Source organism: Diadema setosum, chromosome 11 (genome assembly GCF_964275005.1).
Source record: "Diadema setosum chromosome 11, eeDiaSeto1, whole genome shotgun sequence".
In the NCBI taxonomy this organism is placed as follows: domain Eukaryota; kingdom Metazoa; phylum Echinodermata; class Echinoidea; order Diadematoida; family Diadematidae; genus Diadema; species Diadema setosum.
Genome location: NC_092695.1, coordinates 23,992,508 through 24,012,405, shown reverse-complemented (window position 1 = coordinate 24,012,405; position 19,898 = coordinate 23,992,508). Strand labels below are relative to the sequence as shown.

The window sequence follows — 19,898 nt, the reverse complement described above, 5'->3', positions numbered from 1 at the left end:
CATGTATGAATTACATTGGTTTAGCTGAACATAAAAAAACAACAACTAAAAAACAGAAAGTGAACCACATTATTTGCAGAGCTTCCAAAATTGGGGCATAGAATGATGTCTTTGCCTGACAAAGATTTTATACAGATGGCATATATTCTTCTTCTCTACTACTGTATACGCCATATATTTCACGGGTCTAAATTTTCACGAATCGGGAATTCCTGACAGTTTCGCAAGTGGTTAAATTCGCGATCGTGGAGTCCCGTGTACTGAACAGAGAAATATACATGCGATCAGTCAATATTTTCACGTGTCTTTAATTTTGCAAATAGCACCCGACTCGCGAAATTCGCGAAAATAAAAACCTCGCAAAATATTTGGTGTATACAGTATTATAGCATAGTATACAAGATGGTGTACATACTGCTATTCCAAGAGTCATACATTTCTTACTCAGTCTTACATCAATCTAGGCAATCTTACTCAATTTGTCAATGTTCTCTTGCTTTTATTTCACAGGTATTAAAACATCGGCCTGTTTAGAATTTGTTTTCTGTTTTAAACAGCTACCATGAGCACATGCTCTTGATGATGCCTTTCATGTGATTATGACATCAGAGCAGGGTTACATTTCATGAAATATCAGCTGGGGTAATTCTTTGAACTCTACAACTACTTGGGCTGTAGAGTCGGTGTGATATGACCTCTCTCTCTGCCCAAAAGAATCAAATAGAGCCAGGGGCAAACCTTCCTTCCAGAATTCGGAAACCACTTATTGTTAGGGTTACCTCTGTTTACATTGGAGTTCATGAATGAACGTTCATAATTTCACGTAGTCACAGCAATATATTTCTCAAATTTGTCATGCAAGACTCCCTCTGTGACAAAGAAAAAGACAAAAAATATTTGCTCAAGTTGCTTAAAGCTGAAGTATACAAAAAATTTCCAACTCATTTGCCATTATTGCCATTTGATGGCCGTGGAGTGATATGGACCAATACTTTTTTTTCTGTACTAGATATAGTGAAACCATCTCAAACATATTGTACATCAGCTTCTTGCAGAATACATATTTGGGTGGTGGTCTGTTGAAGAAGACATGAGAAATGTGTAATTTGATAAATATTTTGTGGGGAAAAAAAAGAGAAGAAATCAGAGGAAATTACAGACTTTTAATCTTGCAGTAGTGTCAGAAGAATGTGTTTTGAAGAAAGAAAACTGCACAGGGCTGTCATAGAAATGACAAATAAGTAAACATTTCACAGGAGTGATATTGTATCTAACAGAGTAGGCAAAATTTTAAGTGAATGATCCTAGACTTGATCACTTGAAATGCTGTAGCCATTGACATATTTTTGCAGTACAGAACTGGACTGCAAAATGTGCAAATTGCTGCCTTTTTGCTAGTCACATTGATATTCACTCTCACTAGTATTTTTTTTTTTTATTATTATTATTTAGAACCCTCATTTGCTATGAATGTTTTCTTCATTCTCAAATAAATCTGATCCAGGACAGCTTGCAAGACTATTCATCTGATATCCATATTAGAGTATGAATTTGAGTTTAGGACCACAATGTGACCTTTAGCTCATAGTCATAAGAATTCATATTTACACACTGTAGGACAAAGCCTGAATCACTGTTTTTGTGTTGTGAGAGGGATGCAAGAGTATTCTCCAAGTATTATGTACCCTTAAGTTGTACATTATTTCTTTGTAAGATTGTTCTAAAATATGTTGTTCCACAGACATATATGGAACAAAGTGTATTCTGAAAATTTGCAGGGGGCAACTATCCTTGCCACCCCCCCCCCCCCCAGCTCTGCTTTACAAATACATTACAGGAAATGGAAGGTATAGCAATATTTCCACTTCTTGGTGTTTTTGTGCCATGAACTCAAATGTTCGGCCTGCAATTCTCATAATCCACTGTTGCATTTGGAAAACTTATTTCATATCAAATTTTGATAACTGTCAAAGGAAGGCTATATTCTCTAAAATGAGAAATACAGCAGAGACTAAATTGTCATAATGTCACAAACTTTTTTTCTATGATTTTCACCCCTTTCCCTCAGCCAAAGGGAAAACAATCGCCATCTAGAAAGGGCCATCAAGATACGAGCTTTACACTACCCACAGTCGTCCTTGCTATGTCAGTCATTTCGAAAGGGCAGATGTTGCGCTTCCGAGTTCCAAAGCGAGGCCGGATAGCTTCAGGGATTCGCTGGGGGAAAGGGTCGGAGGTCACCTTTTCTCTTCCTCGGCACTGCACTGTCAGTGGTGTGTCTCTTTGGCTGACAGTCTGTGGCAGTGATTTTCATCAGGTGATCTGCCTTTTGTCACTGAAGCTAGCCGTCAGCAGCCTGCATTACCGCCGAGATTTTGTCGACTGTCCCCCGCATCTGTTCATCCTGTGTGTCCAGCTGTCACCGGTTTCTGGCCGTATCCCCACAGCTTGATCCCTGCGTGGTCTTGGGATCAGGGTCTGCCTCTGCATGTCTGCATCTGCAGATAGGGATGCAACCTCTTCTTTATTATATGACCAGGTTAGACAAGAACACAACCTTTGCTGAAATTATAGATAAGTTTATGCATTTTTATGGTATAGTATTGGTTCAAATGAGGGTTGGGCTTTTAACTTTTTTGCGAGATGCCAAGAAACCACTTATGAAATAGTACAAAGCATGCCATTCTAAGAAGAATTCAAAGTTTATTTGATGAAAATCAATTTTGGAATGGCTGAGACATCCAAAAACAATGTAAAACAAAGTGATCATGATAAAAGGTGGGTCCCACCTTTTATTAGGATTACACTGTTTTGGATATCTCCGCCATTTCAAAACCAATTTTCATCAAATAAGCATTGAATTCCTCTTGGAATTACATGCTCTTTTATATTTCATAAGAAATTTATCATTATCTCAACAATTTTTTTTTTTGAAATCTGAAGTTACGTCTCAACCAAAACTATACAATCCCTCTAAAGGATCTACATTTGTGGGATGGTTGTCCCATGGAGGTACAAGGCAAACATCTCTTTGGTTGTTCTACTTTATTTAAAAATACTCACTCCATCTAGCTGAGACCATGGTGTAAGTGCATTAGGGAACACTTGCAAATTTGATATTGTAAACTTTCCTTTCTTTCCTGTTCCATTCCCTGGAAAGACTTCACAGAACATTTCTGTGAATGTGAAGTTGAAGCAAAGTTCATATCAGACCAAGCTGTCTGTCATCAAAGAACTGGCATGACGATATCTTCTTGGAAAGAAAATTAAACAACTAGTAACAAGCAGCATCATGTACCCAAGTCAAAGCATCAAAGAACTTACATGACAACAACTTCTTGGAAAGAAAATTACACAAGTAGTAACATGTGGCCCCATGTACCCAAGTCAAAGCATAGTTAAATCTTATTGTAATTTGCTCAAGACTAGGCATGAGTGAGTAAAATTTCAACAACATGCTAAAAGTAAAGACCATGTCTTGTACAAGTAACAATCTTGGCTAAGGGTCTGTCAAACAACATTTTGTAGATTGGATCGTCTTCTGTAGTTGGTGATTGGTTCATTCAGTAAGATTAGTTAGTATTTCAAACTTGTGAAAAAAAAAAAATCTGTAACCTTTCATATCTGTTTTTATTGTTGAAGAACATTTGTACATAAAAAAGGAGCAAAGAAACCCCCACTAAACTTTTTTGTATTATGTAGAGGGATGATATCCCTCCCCCCCCCAAAAAAAAAAAAAAACAAACAAACAAACAAACTACTCCACGCAGACCTGAAACACCGAATCCCTTGCAGCACACCCCAAACTCTGATTTTTTTAAAACTTGAGAAAAATGACGACAAGAATCCTGTGGCTGGATGCAAGGCCAGAGCTGTAAGCGTGCAAAGGACTTGCAGGAGTAGTATCATGATAGTAACCATAACCTCTCAAGTTGGCTGTCCCTAGGGGGATATCAGCTTCGACAGGAATCGGAAACAAATCCTTCAGGGGAGGCCGGGTAATATTGAGATAATATTTTCAGTCGTGACATTACTAAGGGATTATATTTTCACACCCGGGTTGGGATTGATAACCTTTCTCTCTATTTCCCTCTCTTCTTACATGCTCTGATATACTTTGAAAGCTCTCTTTGCCTGAAGCTGTAGTGCTCTTCATTGGTTTTCGGTGATAATCTATCCGTAGTCATGTACAAAGGGGTTGCTTACACCCTACGTGCCTTCTCATTCGTTTCAACCTTGTTATGCTGTTTCCACCTCTTTGTTTCCTTGGTCTCCAAGCCTCTAAATTTACACGCTTTTATTCTAGTGTCAGTGTTTATTTCTACAACACTGGTGCTAAGAAGATTCCATAGTGTTATGTTATTCTCCCTCCATGGTCTATTTCACCAAATGTCTATGCGCTTCTCCTTTTGATCTTATATGATTTCACTGTCTCTATACCTCAGTGTTGAGCACTCATATGCATTTTTCTTCTTTTTTATTTGTTGACCCTTTCTCTTCCATATCATCTCTTCTTCCTGCCTCCCTCTTCTTCTCCCTTGTGATGTCTCCCTCCCCCTCCCAATTTATACCTGTCTCTTCTTTCTACGCTTTTGTCTTCCAGCTTGTTAAGAGGGAGGGCCAACGGCCGTAGCGATCTCCTCCCACGGGACATCGTGCCTTTAAGGCATGGGGGTGTGACGAGGAGGAAATCCGCTGCCGAACGGATTATAATCGCCGGCCAAAAGAATAGCTCCGCGAACAATGGCCGGGGGTTCACGCATGAGCGCAGGCTCTTGTCGAGGAATTGGATTTGGAGGTAATCACTTGGAGCCGACCCAGCGCATGGAGGCATAATAGGCACCCAGTGCCACCTATTCAGATATACTTCCGATTCATTCGCAGGACCTGCCACCCTTTGACAAAGTAATGCCACATTTTTTTCCTTCTTTTTTTTTTTTAAATATTTTTTTCCTATACTTGCTTGTTTTGTTACTTTTGAATTATGGAAGAGAAATACGCAGTAATACAAAGAAACAAGAAAAAAAAGTGGTTAAAGTCCAAAAAGGGGCTCCATTATTATTTGCGGCACATTGCAGTCTTGTTTTCCTTCTCTCTCTCTTCCTCTCTTCCTCATATTTTGCATCACTTCTTGCATTTATTCATATTCTTTGGATGCATTCATACATGCACGATTCTTGCACCGCAGGCTGATCAAAGCCTTTGGCGACCCGTTCACGCAAGTTTTTTTTCTTTTTTCTTCTTCCATTGCCATGCTACGACAAAAGGTTTTTAAAAATGCATGTACATGTAAGAGATGAATGCATGCCTGAAGAGTTGCTTTATGCAGCAATAAAAAAGGAGAGAAGGAAGAAAAAAGAAATAAGGGATAAGGGGGAAAGAAAATAAGGGCTGGTGCAAGCAGCATTTTGCAAAGCATGTGAACCTATAGTATTTAAAGGGATCGTATGGTTTTGGTTGAGACCTAATTTCAGGTTTCTAACATTTTTTGGTGAGATGATGAGAAACCTCTTATGAAATATGAAAAAGCATGTAATTCTATGAGGAATTCAATGTTTATTTGATGAAAATTGGTTTTGAAATGGCTGAGATATCCAAAAAAGAGCGATTCTAATAAAGTGTGGGACCCACACTTTAGTACGATCGCTTTGTTTTACTTTGTTTTGGGCTGTTCCAGTCATTCCAAACCCGATTTTCATCAAATAAACTTTGAATTCCTCTTAAAATGGTATGCTCTGTACTATATCATAATTGTTCTCTTGGTATCTCGCAAAAAGTTAAAAGCCCAATTCTCATCTCTACCAATACTGTACCATCCCTTTAATTTTCGTCCAAACCCAAGCAATACCTGCCTGCTAGTATTATTTTCATGTTTGGGTAACCATGCATGAGGAGGGATATTCATTGCATAGAATTTGCACCCATAAACAACCCCTAACATCTTGCCCCATTCCCTCTCCCCAATCTCTACCACTACATTTTCATTTTCTCTCCAAAACTTCTTTTTTCCAATTCACCATTTTGCAAGCACCACAAAATACATCTATAGAAACAAGTGATAAATGCACATGTCAACTAATGGGTGTCTTTGAATCATATCTTCAATGGCATAGCATATCACTACGTGTCAGTGTCCTCGAGTGTGTCATCATAGCTTGTAACACCTCGCACAGTTTAGTGACCTAAACCTGTTTCAATATAATATGAGCATCTACTGCACATACCACCTTTTTTCTTATTCTTTGCAACAATTACATACAGCTGTATATGTATCTGTAACTTTTTGTTTCATAGTCATTGGTTTCATGATTTGGTAGATGAACTGAAATAAGAAACCTATTTACAACTAGTGTGGTATAGATCTTATGGGGCATCGTTATGCTGTTTAACCCGTTAAGGACGGGCTGTTTCACCCGTTAAGGACGGTTTGATTTTGCTATAACACGCATTTCCCATAGACGCTTGATCGAGTATACTCGGGACTCGTCCTCAGTCGGTTAAGACTAGTCCTAAGTACCCCATACTTGGGCAGGCATGTATGGAAAACATGTTTTAAAGCAAAATCAACTCATCCTCAATGGGTTAATAGCAGTGGTTGTCCATAAGAACCAGAAAATGATTTTCAAAAGTGCCTTGTTTACTCCAGTGCGCAGTAATATTTCTGTCATTATAATAAACAAGTATAAAAACCCCAAACTGGCAATTTTATTCTATTTTGTATCTACATGGACTTTGGTATCACAGTTTCACCAACAGTATGGCAGTCATATGAAATTTTCGTTTTGTTCAGGTGATCCATGAAGACTTTCATGCTTACAATGCATGCATAATCATGTTTTGAAATGCATTTCAAAATTTGTTCGGAGCTATCAAATTTTTGTACACAGAAATGAGTATACTAAGGTACTGCTAAGTGCTGTGAATCACATTATGCATCTCTTATAGTTCTTACATGTGCAAACATGGTGATAAAGAATACTGATATAAGTATGATAGCATGATTGATAATAGTGATACATGTAATAATGACAGTCAAATTAATAACAACAATGATGGAGAAAATGTTTATTATCTTCATTATCATTGTTATCATTATGAATATTATCATTATTATTATCATCATTATTATGCATAAAATCCTTGTATGTTTGGGCACAGAGAGATTTAGATATGTTATTATTGGTTTTGGAAATTCTTATGAAACTAATAACTCCTTTGTCTCACAGACTGTCAAAAATCACAGTACTCGTATCTCCAGAAAAACAAAACAAAACAATACTCATGTCTTTCAAGGAGACATGTAGACTTGTGGACATGTGATCATGAGGCAGATGTTCAATGTTCTTTGTATTAATCGCTGTCACGTAGCACAAGGATTCCTGCGAGAGGTTTCCGCTGATCGCTATATTTGATAGTTTGCTGACGTTGCAATGATTGTGACTTTAAAAAGTTTGTTTATCTCCTAAACCTCTCACTCTTCATTTAAAACTGAGTTACTTTACAGACAGCTTTCGATCATTTCTCTCCCCCCCCCCCCCCCCCCCCCGCCGCCTTTAAATGAAGTGAGTGCAGGGTGAATTGACCTTTCCACCAACTATTCAACTTCACTTAAAAAACTGTCTCCCAGTAATTTCCTCATCTTTTCACCACTCAGATGTAATCCTATTTGAACAGTCAAGCTCACTGCGCTGCACACCCTTTCTTTAGGTAAGAGGGAATAAACAGGGTTCACTTTTGCCGAGTTTCTCTCCATTTCCCCCGACTTATTTTGTTCTCCTTCTTCATCATCTGCTTGTGCAATTCTTTTGCCTCTCCTTGATTGTTCACAAATGCCACCATTAGGTTTTGGACCCAAAAGCTGCGAATTCTTCTCAAATCGGTGTTGAATGATAATTACAGGCAAGGCTTGAAAGGAAACCTGATTAGGGCGATTACAGTGTGTTTTGTATCTCTGGCAAGCGTTAGCTGGCCATCTCCAGATGCCGGGCATTGTGAAATCTCTCCGTCTTGCACCCTACCCCTTTCTTTCTCTATACACTGGTCCATCAGGGAGGCGGAGAACTTTCAAAAAGTGCATTTTGTGGTGTGACATGAAAGAGAGACGGAGGGAGAGATGGTGGGGGGGGGGGTAGAGAGAGGGAGAGAGGGAGAGAGGAAGAGAGAGATGTGTATGTGTGCATGTGTGTGTGTGTGTGTGTGTCTTTGTTTGAGTATGTACTGGTATAAATTCATGAATTTGTGTGTAGCAGAGGAGGATACAGAGGGAGAGAGAGAGAGAGACTTCATGAAAAGATTTTAAAAAAATCTGAAGAGGACTAGAATGTCCCTGATTATTGTTCATTAAGAGCTGAAGTGATGATGTGATTAGGAAATAGAGCATAAACGGTGAAATCATGTGATAATGATGTAGTCCAGAAGAAAGAAAAAAAGCAGGTGAAAAGATGACAGTGTGGTAAGAAAGTGTGGTAAGAAAGCATGAAGATGAAGAAAGAAAGGGGGACTTATCAATTGGAAGAACTAATTTGTGATTATACACTAGCAACTGGCTATAGATATCCATATGAAGAAAGGAAAGGAATGTGTAGGAAGGCATAGATATCAAAGAAGAAGGAGCAATCTGAAGGAAGGGAGAAGAAGCAAGCTTTGAAAAACAACATTAAGATAGCCAAAAAAAAAACCCTCAAACAAACAAACAAGCAAACAAAATTAGAGAGCAAGATTTGTGTAGGTATATCACATGTAAATGCATGATGTAGATAGTTAGGGAGGGGTATTCAAATACCAGCTGACCCAACCACTTAATTTTCTGGGCTTGAAGAGGGGGAATACTAATTTCCGAGGAAGCCATAGAAATCTTGCTTTATGTTGATATTTTGTTGCAAAACATATGATAGTTTTTTTTTTTCCATTGTATATATAATCTTGCTTGGAAATTATCAGTGAGCTTTTCAGTCATGTGTGGTAAATGGTGCATGCAATATATTTTCTTTCTTTTCTCTTCCTTTCTTTTTATTGCCTCATTTCTTGTCTCTGTAGCAGTAGTAGGAGCCATTAAATTGGTTTAATTGCATGATGCCTACTTCGGATGGTCTTTGACAAAAGCATCTTTAGGGCTTTTTACACTTGTAAATTTTTGCTTAGCCCCGGACTATCGGTGGGGCTAAGGGGGGGCCTTAGCCCCACCGATAGTACGGGACTATCCTTAGCCCACTTTCTGTTTACACTCGTTTTTGCCAAAGTGGGCTAGCCCCACCGATAGTACGGTACTATCTGGCCCTGCAAAATAGCAGGGGTTAGCACCGCAATTGCGGTGCTAGCACCGCAATTGCGGTGCCAAGCAAGTGAGTGTAAACAGAACGAAAAAATAATCCTGGGCTAAGCGACGGAGACGAAGTGCGACCCTCACTGACCAATCAGAAACGAGGTAATCAAGTGCTGCCGGTGCGTGCGTGTACGTGTACAGTACACAGCGTAATTATGAATATTCATGTGGTTTGGAAAGTCCGGGGCTAAGAAAGACGAGTGTAAAAAGGTCAGTTTTCTCCTTAGCCCCGGACAAGAGATAGTACGGGACTAATTGGCGAGTGTAAAAAGCTGAAAAAATTGGTACGGGACTAACGATAGTCCTGGGTCAGAGAAAGTCCGGGGTTAAGAAACACAAGTGTAAAAAGCCCTTTTGTATGGTATGAATACGTAGTATCAATCTTTTGTCATTGTTGTATCAAGTCATTCCCTGTGATAACGTTTCAGATAAAGTATGACCCTGGAGAAAGAGCTTGTCATATTTGGTCTGTTTTCATTAGCATTTTAGGAGGAGTGCTTAGAGCATTGTTTGGATCTTTAATTTTCCCTTCCTTTTTTATGAAAGTTTTTTTTATGAGGATTATTAAATCTGTGATTCATACAAAATTTGACAGGAAGTGATCAATTTGGAAATACTTGAAACCCAAGAAATGTGTTGTTAATTGGCCATACTAAAAATCATATACCTCGGTATTCTTTATTTGAATCCAGTTGGCTGGAGAGCCAGGTTTGGATCGGTTTATGATGAAAACTGTCTGGAAATTTTCTAAATAACTGTGTATACTGTAAATATATTTGTAACCATATTATAGTGCTATGTTTTGATGACCAGCTGCCAATACTTTTGAAGTTTATGTACTCTGAAGCTGCAAAAAAACAACAACAACAAAACAGACAAACAAACCAAAAAGGTTTCTGAGTATCCATTTGTAAAAATCTGGAAATCAATGTTGTTGTTGTTGTTTTTTTGCACTTTTTTGTGTACATGTCTTCACTACATAGCTTTACATACTGTCTCCACACAACCATGTGAGATCATAGTAATAATAATGTTCCTGCCAGAATGTCCACAAATTTGATTTTTTTTTTCAGTTTCATTTTATTTCACAATTGAATGAAACTACTAACATTTGTCTTTATGAAATGTTAAATAATTTCCTTTCTGCAATTTCTTCAGCAATATTTTCAGAAGGAATGGCTGCTATAAATCGTAAAGGAGGGGGGCAGGAAGTGGAAGGGGTTTGGGTGGATAAAAGAAATTAAATGCTACTAGCAACCAATAAGAATCCTCAGTTAGATTTTCTCTTATTTCATGTTCTTTCTTGTATTTAGAATCTTGCATTATGCAACAGGCTATACAACAGAACATCTTGAATGTTTGTGTATCTTGGTCCATACTTGTAAGGTCTATGCTTTCCTCAAGTCACAACATGGATCTCTTTTAATTGAAAGTCAGATCGTTTCAAGAAGTGTCCTTATGTAGCTTGATATAGACTACTCGCAATTGGTGGTAGTGTGAAAGCATTGATTCAGAGGCAGCAATAATTAAACATATAAATCTCAGTCGAATACTGGAATCCTCAGATCAGATTGTTGTACAAATCTTTCTCTCACTTTTTTTCCCCTTCATTCAAAGCCCAGATTTGAGAGTATTCTTGCTAATGGAGCTCCGGGCTAAATAAGGTAAGGATCTATTGTCGTGGCCCTCTAAAGTTTTGCAGAATCCCTACACACGAGTAAAATCTCACATTTGACAGAATGGCCAACTTTTTGGAAGGTGTCTTTATCATCTCCCAAGCCTTTTTGTGTATTTAAAGGGAACGTAAACCCAAACAGCAATGTGGATTGAGTGAAAGCAGCAACATCAGTAGAACACACCAGTGAAAGTTTGAGGAAAATCGCACATTCGATGCAAAAGTTATGAATTTTTAAATTTTGGTGTTGGAACAGCTGGATGAGGAGACTACTAGAGGTTATGACATATGAGAGGACAACAGTTCAAAGAAAATATAAAGAAAATTCAACAAAAATTCACTTTTCTAGCATTATGAAAGAGCACTTGACTTAAGAACCGCTTTCAGAAAGCAATGGGGATAATTGCTTCCCTTAACATATGTCAGTATCAAGTTGATGGAATTTGTAATTTTCATGAAAAATGAATTCTTGTGGAATTTTCTTTATATTTTCTTTATATTGTTGTCCTCTCATACGTCATAACCTCTAGTAGTCTCCTCATCCAGCTGTTCCAACACCAAAATTTAAAAATTCATAACTTTTGCATCGATTGTCAGTTTCCTCAAACTTTCACTGATATGTTCTACCAATGTTGCTGCTTTCACTCAATCTACATTGTTCTTTGGGTTTACGTTCCCTTTAAGTGTGTGTTTGCAGTAAAAACATACTTGACTACCAAATGAGAGCCTTAAATGAAGACTATCATGCTCTATTCATTTCTCTCCTTATCAAGAGTAAACTTTTACTTACCAAAAAAAGTAACTTGGGAAATATAAAAAATGCTACTCCATCTGCATCACACTATTTCTGCATGTAGAAGCATCCTGAGGTTTAGTTTGCCACCTAAAAATAGAAGATTTGTATTTTAACTAGATTCATGTACACTGATATGGCTGGTATATATGTTCTTTTTCCATGAGTGCATGGTGAAACAAATACTGTTTAAGTGTACATTTTCGCGAGGGTTTCATTTTCACGAATTTCGCGAATCACAGTTGGATCGCAAGTTTAACAACACGCGAAAGTGTCGCCATACACTAGAGTAACAATGCATGCAAGATAGCGTTGGTGTCAATTCGCGAAAACAACATCTCGCGAAAATGTCTGTAACCTTCTAATTCGTGAAAACAGTGTATGCGAAAATAACAGCTTATACAGTATAACAAATTAAATCAAGTGATTTACCATTTAATCTTTATATTTTCACGAATGGATGCGTAACTGGTTGCTGTGCTGGGGGCAGTTTTTGATGCAGTCATGGAGGTCACATCTCCGTGACGCCGGAAGAAAGTTGCTGGGTTGATCATAAGTGTGTCTGCACGCTAATCGGGCAGTTCCATTTGTCAATGGCATGCTGCCCATCCACGGGGTACTGGATTCACTGTGAGCCAGAGACATGAATTGATTTAATTACACAGGTGATTAGTCACTGCAATTTTGGTGCGTGGCATTGTGGATTGTGGACCATTTTGTCCTGTGAAAGGCACACTACGGTTATCACGAATCTCAGATGCTGATGTGAGATAAGATAATGCTGTATCCATATTTCGGGATTCTTTTCAGCCTCCTGTCCTCCACAGAGCAATTTCCACCCAGCCATATGACGGCTATTGATTCCTTTGTCTTCAAATCATGGTTTGCTAGTTTTGCTAGGCAGCCAGTCCTCTTGGTAGTTTCAATGCTTTAAAAATAACACAGTTGAAAAAGACAAAGTGGTGCCATCTGATTCTAAAATTCAAAGATTGGCTGGTGATTGCCGGAATACAAGAATCACAAGCAAAACTGAATCCTTTGTCTCCAAGGTCAAAAAGGTCAAGTGTTTAAGATAACACTGGTGAGGGCCAGATGATATTATAGCCAAGTTGAGAATGTTGATAACTGACATGTTGATGAAAATGAAAGAGATATCATGCTCTTGTAGTTTCAAATATCATTTTGAGTCATTACCTCAGCCAGAAATGTCCAGTGATTTTGTAAGTTGGTGAAAAGAGCAGGGACTTATATATTGACAATATTATGTGCCTGAACATGACACTGGTGATAGGTCAAAGGTCAATGTCAAAAGTCATTGCACTTTGATGAAAATACCATGCTGGAGCCATGACTTAAACTAGAAATGTACATTGGTAACGTAATCTGGTAACAGGGAAGAATTAGAATAGAAATACAGTAAAAGTGGAAATATTCGCGGTGTTGAATTTTTGCGCATTTTGCGCAACCAGAAACTAGTGCGAAAATAAAAGCATGCAAATATTTTTGCTTGCCATATGTTCCAGTAAATGATGTCTTGATTCCGTGGAATTAAAAACGCATGAAACTCTTCTTACCCAGCTGAGTGCGAAAAATTAGTTGCGTGAAAATAGCCAATCTTTTAGTATATGAAGAATTGCTTGATATGACAGTAGTGAAATGCCAAGGTCAAAAGTCACCAATTCATCTAAAATGTCATTTCTGGCTATAAATTCCACAGTTCCACTAAGTATAGGTCCAGTGATAATGTTTGTTGGTAAAATTGACAGAACTAAATTAAAAAGTACTTCCTTTGTGTAGAGAGGGTTAAATGCCAGTCCTGGTTTGTGGTCAAGAGCTATTAACTTCATAAGCATGCAAATTAATTGATGTATTTTTATTTGCAGATATAGTGATTTCATGTGAGGCACAAGCATCCCAGTCGACTGCATTCAACATTCTGAGTACACTAGTTCCTCATGATTTGAAAAAGAAATGTTTTTAGTGATTGAAGAGTCTTCCTTCTAAAGTTTAGCAACCTTTCTTTATTTTTGTTCAGGTAAACAGCTGTCCATTGATGGTCATCCATCCATGCACCACAGCCTCGACTCTCCATTTGTCTACTTAACATACCTTTACTCATTTCCTGCACAGATACACCAGACCAGAAAACATCTTTCAGGACCTTTATGCAAGCCACTGGGTTGTGCATTCATGGACAGGCGGGTGTATCTAAGCCAGAGATTCCATCAAAACACAGCAGGTCGAACTGTTGGTTAGACTGTTGCCACTTCTCATCCGTGTCTGCTGTCAAACAGTCAAGGAATGCTTTTTGCATAATGCTTCCAGATATGCAGCTCAGCCACGAGTAGTAGACCAGTAAGAATTAGATCTCTTCGTGTCTTGTCTTCTGTCTTCTTACTTACCCTTTTTATCTTGTGAAAGTGACCTTTGAATTAACTCCGATTTTGGGAAAAGATTTATTCTATTCGTTGTAATCCTTGAGTAACCCGCCACATCTTAAAGGGAGAGGCCTATGCTGGTTGAGTTGGAAAGATTATCTTGAAGAAAAGACAAATGGCAACCTCGGAGCAGAAAAATATTTTGTCTTGATCCTGATTACGATGACTCGTACATTAAACTCTTCATGTTTATTTCATTGTCATGTGAGTTGTGTGCACTTTTGTTGCTTTTCAAAGTAACTGGAAAAAAAATCAAATCATGTCATGTCACTTGACAAACATAGAGATAGATAATAACAATTTACAGACTTATGTGATCTATTTCCTTCAAAGTGCCAGCTAAAAGAGTAAAAAACAAACTAAATTCACTCAACAGCCTGATTAAAGGGGATGGCTAGTAACTGATCAGTGGGAATGCTGGGGGATGATTGTTCCAATCCTTGTGGGATTCATTTAAGAGTACATTAGATATCTATTGTTGTGTGAAAATTATTTGCTTCAGAATGGTCTCATATTCAAGTAATGTGCAGTTTAATGTTTCCAGGTTAGCATGCCTGTGCAGGATCATTACACTAAACTGCACATTACTTGAATATGAGACCATTCTGAAGCAAATAATTTTAACACAACAATAGATATATAATGTACTCTTAAATGAATCCCACAAGGATTGGAACAATCATCCCCAGCATTCCCACTGATTCCCACTGATCAGTTACTAGCCATCCCCTTTAATGTTTTATTTCAGGCATGGAACATCAGAAGAAGTACAATTTTAGAGATCATTGTACATACTTGAATACAAAAGAATCACATGTTTCTCACAAGTTCCTAGTACCTGCCCTTCAAGAAAACTAAGTGGTGAGCATTTGCCGCCAATAATGTTGAAGAGTAGTATCTAGGAGAATGCATCAACGGTAGTATTAAGAGATGTCATGGTTTTCCTTGGCTTCTGTCTTTATGGGTTTCTTTGAAGCTTACAGTATGGTAGAATTGCTTTTGGCTTCAGTGACTTAGCTGTGGTTGCTATCTTTTACAGGAGATTACTGGAGACCTTGGTAAATGGAGTAAAATAACACATACAGAATAATGGAAGTTTAGTTGAAATCAGCTGTACATCAAGAAAGATGTAGAATTGTCAGCATTAACATCTTTCATATTTTTACCAGAAACTTTAATTTGTTTTGGAATTAGGGTTAGGTTAAGGGTTAGATTTTGGGCTAGAGTTAGGATTAGGTTCAGGATTAGGATTAAGGTTAGGGTCAGGGGAAGGGATCAAGGTAATATTGTCCTGGGGGTAATTGCCCTATAACTGTATTTTATAAATGAGACATGTACCAATTGAAATTCAGTGGTATCTATTGCCATGGTATTTTGCCAATCAAAATGGTGACACAAATCCCCCGGGTATTTAATACCACATTAATTCCAATATGAATGTACTGAATGTGAACAGGGCCAGCTTAGTATAAATTATTTTGTCTCCTTTATTCTCCTAGTCAGGTGATTCTCTCACAGCAGGACTTCCTTCCTTCCTCGCTGCTCTGCATGGCTGCCTCTTTGGTTCTCCAAATCCTGACATACCATTCACACCATGTTCACACTAATCCAGGCCTCTATCTCTGAATTCTCAGTCTTCTGCCACAGTCCCTGTTCAAAATCACTGGCAGAGAAGATGTAAGTTCATATAAGTGCTTTTTACACTTGCAAGTTTTTGCTTAGTTCCGTACCAACGGTGGGGCTAAGGGGGGGGGGGGGCCTTAGCCCCACCGTTGGTACTGGACTTTCTTTAGCCCACTTTCTGTTTACACTTGTTTTTGCCAAAGTGGGCTAGCCCCACCCATAATCCCGTACTATCTGGCCCTGCAAAAAAGCAGGGTTAGCACCGCAATTGCGGTGCCAAGCAAGCGAGTGTAAACAGAACAAAGAAATAATCCGGGGTTAAGCGACGGAGAGGAAGTCCGACCCATAGAAATATATACAAAGTATGGGACTAAGAAACACAAGTGTAAAAAGGTCGGTTTTCTCTTTAGCCCTGGACAAGGGGTTAGTACGGGATTTATTGGCAAGTGTATAAAGCTGAAAAAATTGGTACGGGATTAACGATAGTCCTGGGTGAGAGAAAGTACGGGGTTAAGAAACACAAGTGTAAAAAGGGCTTCTCTCTTCCGCGTACCCTGATACCAGTCGGGTCTGTTCTTTTCTGCAGGATGCCATACAAGTTGGGTCTGTGCAACAGGTCAGTGATAATGAGGCAAATGGTCAGAACTTATTCTGTGTCTGGGCCACTGTTCCTTTCAGACTGGACAGTTTTCAGCATTGACCGAAAGATTGGTCTGTATCTGGTTGTCGGGGATATGTTTCGTGGAGACTGCATCTGGCTTCACGGATCCCCTCCTACGGAAAAGAGTGATAACGTCAATAAAGATGAAAGACTCCTCCGGACAGACAGATCTTTCTGTCTATTTTCAGCAATGACTTTCTTTGGTCTGAGATCTTATTCCCATCAAACCCCAATTGAAACACTGCTACAATCACAAATTAAAGATCTTAGCAAAAATTATCCTTCCCACCCCCAGTATTGCTCCTGCATGTTACTCAATCTATTTAGCTGGAGACTCCAAAGCAAAAAAGCTCTCTCCTTGCATTACCAAGATAATAGATAGCCCTTTGAATAATCCCATGGGATGTCATGTTATATAATTTACTGTCTGTCAAGCTAGTGTGACTCCCTCAATATAATCCTCATTATGCTCATTACTGGTTTTAATCTGAGGCTGCATTTATCATCTTTCCCATGTTTAAATCATGTATGTTTCAATACTTACTGTCAAAATGCATTGCTAAGGCCTTTCGGAATACATTTCTTGAGTTTTTGCATGTATCATCTCTCCTGCGAGTCAAAGAGGATCGCCATGTCACATGGAGCAGAGATTGTGTAGTTTGCGTAGGTAGGTCTGAGATATAAACAAGTTTCAAAATGACTTTGCTTATATCATATGTATAGAAACACATGAAATTGAGGTGAATGAAGTAAATGAAAACCTGCATAAAGTTCAAACATAGTGTAATGCCGATAAAATTACAATCAATTTAAAGAAAACAAATTATATGGTAATAAGAGGAAAATGCCAGTTAGTTGCAATGAGGGGTGCAATAAAACTATCTGACACAGACATTGATGAGGTGAGTGTTGCAACCTTCATCGGAACACAGATTGATTGTCATCTTACTTGGAAACCTCACATAAATAAATGTGTTCAAGGAAAGTAGGTGTATTGTATAAATTAAGACAGTATTTTCCGCAGCGCATTCTTGTGCTTTTGTATAAATCTTTTATACAGCCACACATATTATATGGTATTGAGGTATGGGGCAGTACTTATAAATCTCGCTTAAATTGTATACATATTTCTCAAAAAATGGCTCTGAGAGCTGTAACATTTTCGTCGTTACGAACACATTCAGAACCATTGTTCCAACATACAAACTTCTAGATGTTGTTCGGTTACATAAGTTCTCAGTTCTTACATTTATGTACGATCTATGCAATGGAACTAATCCGCACCCTCTGTATGACTATTGCCAAATATTGTGCATCATACTTACAGGACAAGAACAAATGAAAACAAGAATGTTGTACTTACCAAAATCTAGAACCACACAGGGATAATTTTCAATTTCTTACTTAGGACCAAAACTTTGGAACACATTGCCACAAGAAATGTGTGAACAAAGCAAAAGATCTACATTTCGTAAATGCCTTGCAGATTTCCTACTCTAATAGATATTATACTGTATCAAGTATTATTAGTTTTCTATGTTAGAAAATGAACGATGTATAAATATTCACAGTCATTTCAACTAACCATGTAATAATTTTTCTGTTGTATTTAGCTTTTAGTATGAAGATCAAGGTGACCAATCTTGACTAGCACTTGTGGTAACTTTTTTTTTCCTTGTTAACAACAGCAACTTTTTATAGAATTATGCTACATGTATCATATTTAACTCTCAAGTACATGTATCATCATTTAATCATGTTATTGTAAAGGAGTAACAGATAAGTATATTTTTTTTCACATATGTATGTAGATACAATTGTGTTATGATTCTTATATGTACCTGTTCAAAATGTTGTTGCTAATAAAACTTCAAACTTCAACTTCAAATATTTTTTGGTCAAATTTGTTTGTGATCATGCTGTTTTTGGCCTTTCAGAAAGGTGTTTCTAGCCCCATCATCAAACCAGCTTTGCATATATCTTCTGCCAAAAACTCCCTAAAAGTTCTCTGGAAACCTTATTACACCAGAAGTGAGTTGATAAATGCATCCTGAGAAAGCTGGGGAGAGGGAGTCCCCGTGGGGGGTCTCCACCTGGATATAGAATGAACCATCCCAAGCTCAACCACTTCATCAAACCAAAGAAACTGACTTAAATCATGAGGGAAATTATGCAAAATATTGATGAAGTTTGAATTTCTACATAAATTTGCTGATATTTTGAGAGCTGAAACAAGTCTTTCTGGAAGAAAACTCCTATTGCAAGAATTTGAGCTGAAATCTCCTTGTAAATTTGGGGAATAAAGTGAGCCATTTGGTTGATTTTATAATGTAATTATACTATCTGTTCAAAAATATATGATTTCTGTACATCTTTTACTTGATGAGCTCTCTAGGTATTGTTCTGCTGTTGACTGTGGATTGTCCTAAATAATGTAAGATGATATGAAACTACACAAAATATGTCAAGAAAAAACAAACTTGGTGTAGTTTGACAGTCTTCCTACTTTGTACTAATGACATAACCTTTTTGGAGAGAGTTTGCTGTCCCTGTGCCTGACCAGATATCACAGAATTAGCCCCTGGATGTATCATTTTCCTCTGAAAAAAAAAAAGAGCATGGTGCCTTTGCCCTCCTCTCCTGGACAACATGTTGAAGTGATTCCCAGGTTGACTTATTTGCTTTTTAGCTAATTACAGACCCATGACATAATAGTTCAGTCATTTACACTGCGCCAAAAGTCAATATCCACAGCCATATGCTTTCGTCCTCTCTTCTATTATGTTTTCCTTCTTTTGAACCAATCCACCCCCCTCCTTTATCCACTTCATCCTATGTGTGCTTAAAAGGTAATGATATTGGCATTTGTTTTCTAGAAGTGATTAGACCAACTCTTGCAAACACTTTAATGTGTCAAATTAGATCCTGGTAAACTGGATTGCTCTTTGTTAAAGTTGTGCCCTTGTCAGTCGCTGTGATACTGACAGACTGCCCGGTGTCCAAATCCTGCCTAATCATCACTTCTTGTTTGATCGCAGGCTCATCACCCCAAGCCTAGGCCTCCTTTGGAAATGGTGTCAGCACCGCTGTGACCCAGTACCATCTATGCCACCAAATTAGAACTGTCATCGCAGACAGCCAAAAGTTGGAGGAAATCACAAATCTTTCAAATTCTACAGACGAGATGCAGTTTGCAAATTGAAACACTGATCCTGGAAATTCAGATCAATTTTTAACATCCTTTCTTCCCCCCCCCCCCCCCCAAATGATGAGTCTTGCAATGCTTGATGACAGTACAGTTACCACAGAGTAGATAAACTGTAAATCACCACAACTGTCGCCTCCAAGTTGCATCCTCCATCAGTTTGTGGACAATGCTCATGTTC

At 38.2% G+C, this 19,898-nt stretch overlaps 1 protein-coding gene across 1 annotated transcript in view; it reads left to right on the top strand.

Annotated features, from left to right (window-relative positions):
* Window positions 1-15,854, top strand: part of LOC140235366 (uncharacterized) — a 46,808-nt gene extending 30,954 nt beyond the window's left edge. Inside the window, exons 4-5 of the mRNA XM_072315395.1 lie at window positions 13,921-14,041; window positions 15,728-15,854. Coding sequence (XP_072171496.1) covers window positions 13,921-14,041; window positions 15,728-15,854 — 248 coding nt within the window. The remainder of the gene's footprint in view (window positions 1-13,920; window positions 14,042-15,727) is intronic.
* The last annotated feature ends 4,044 nt before the right edge of the window (window positions 15,855-19,898 follow it).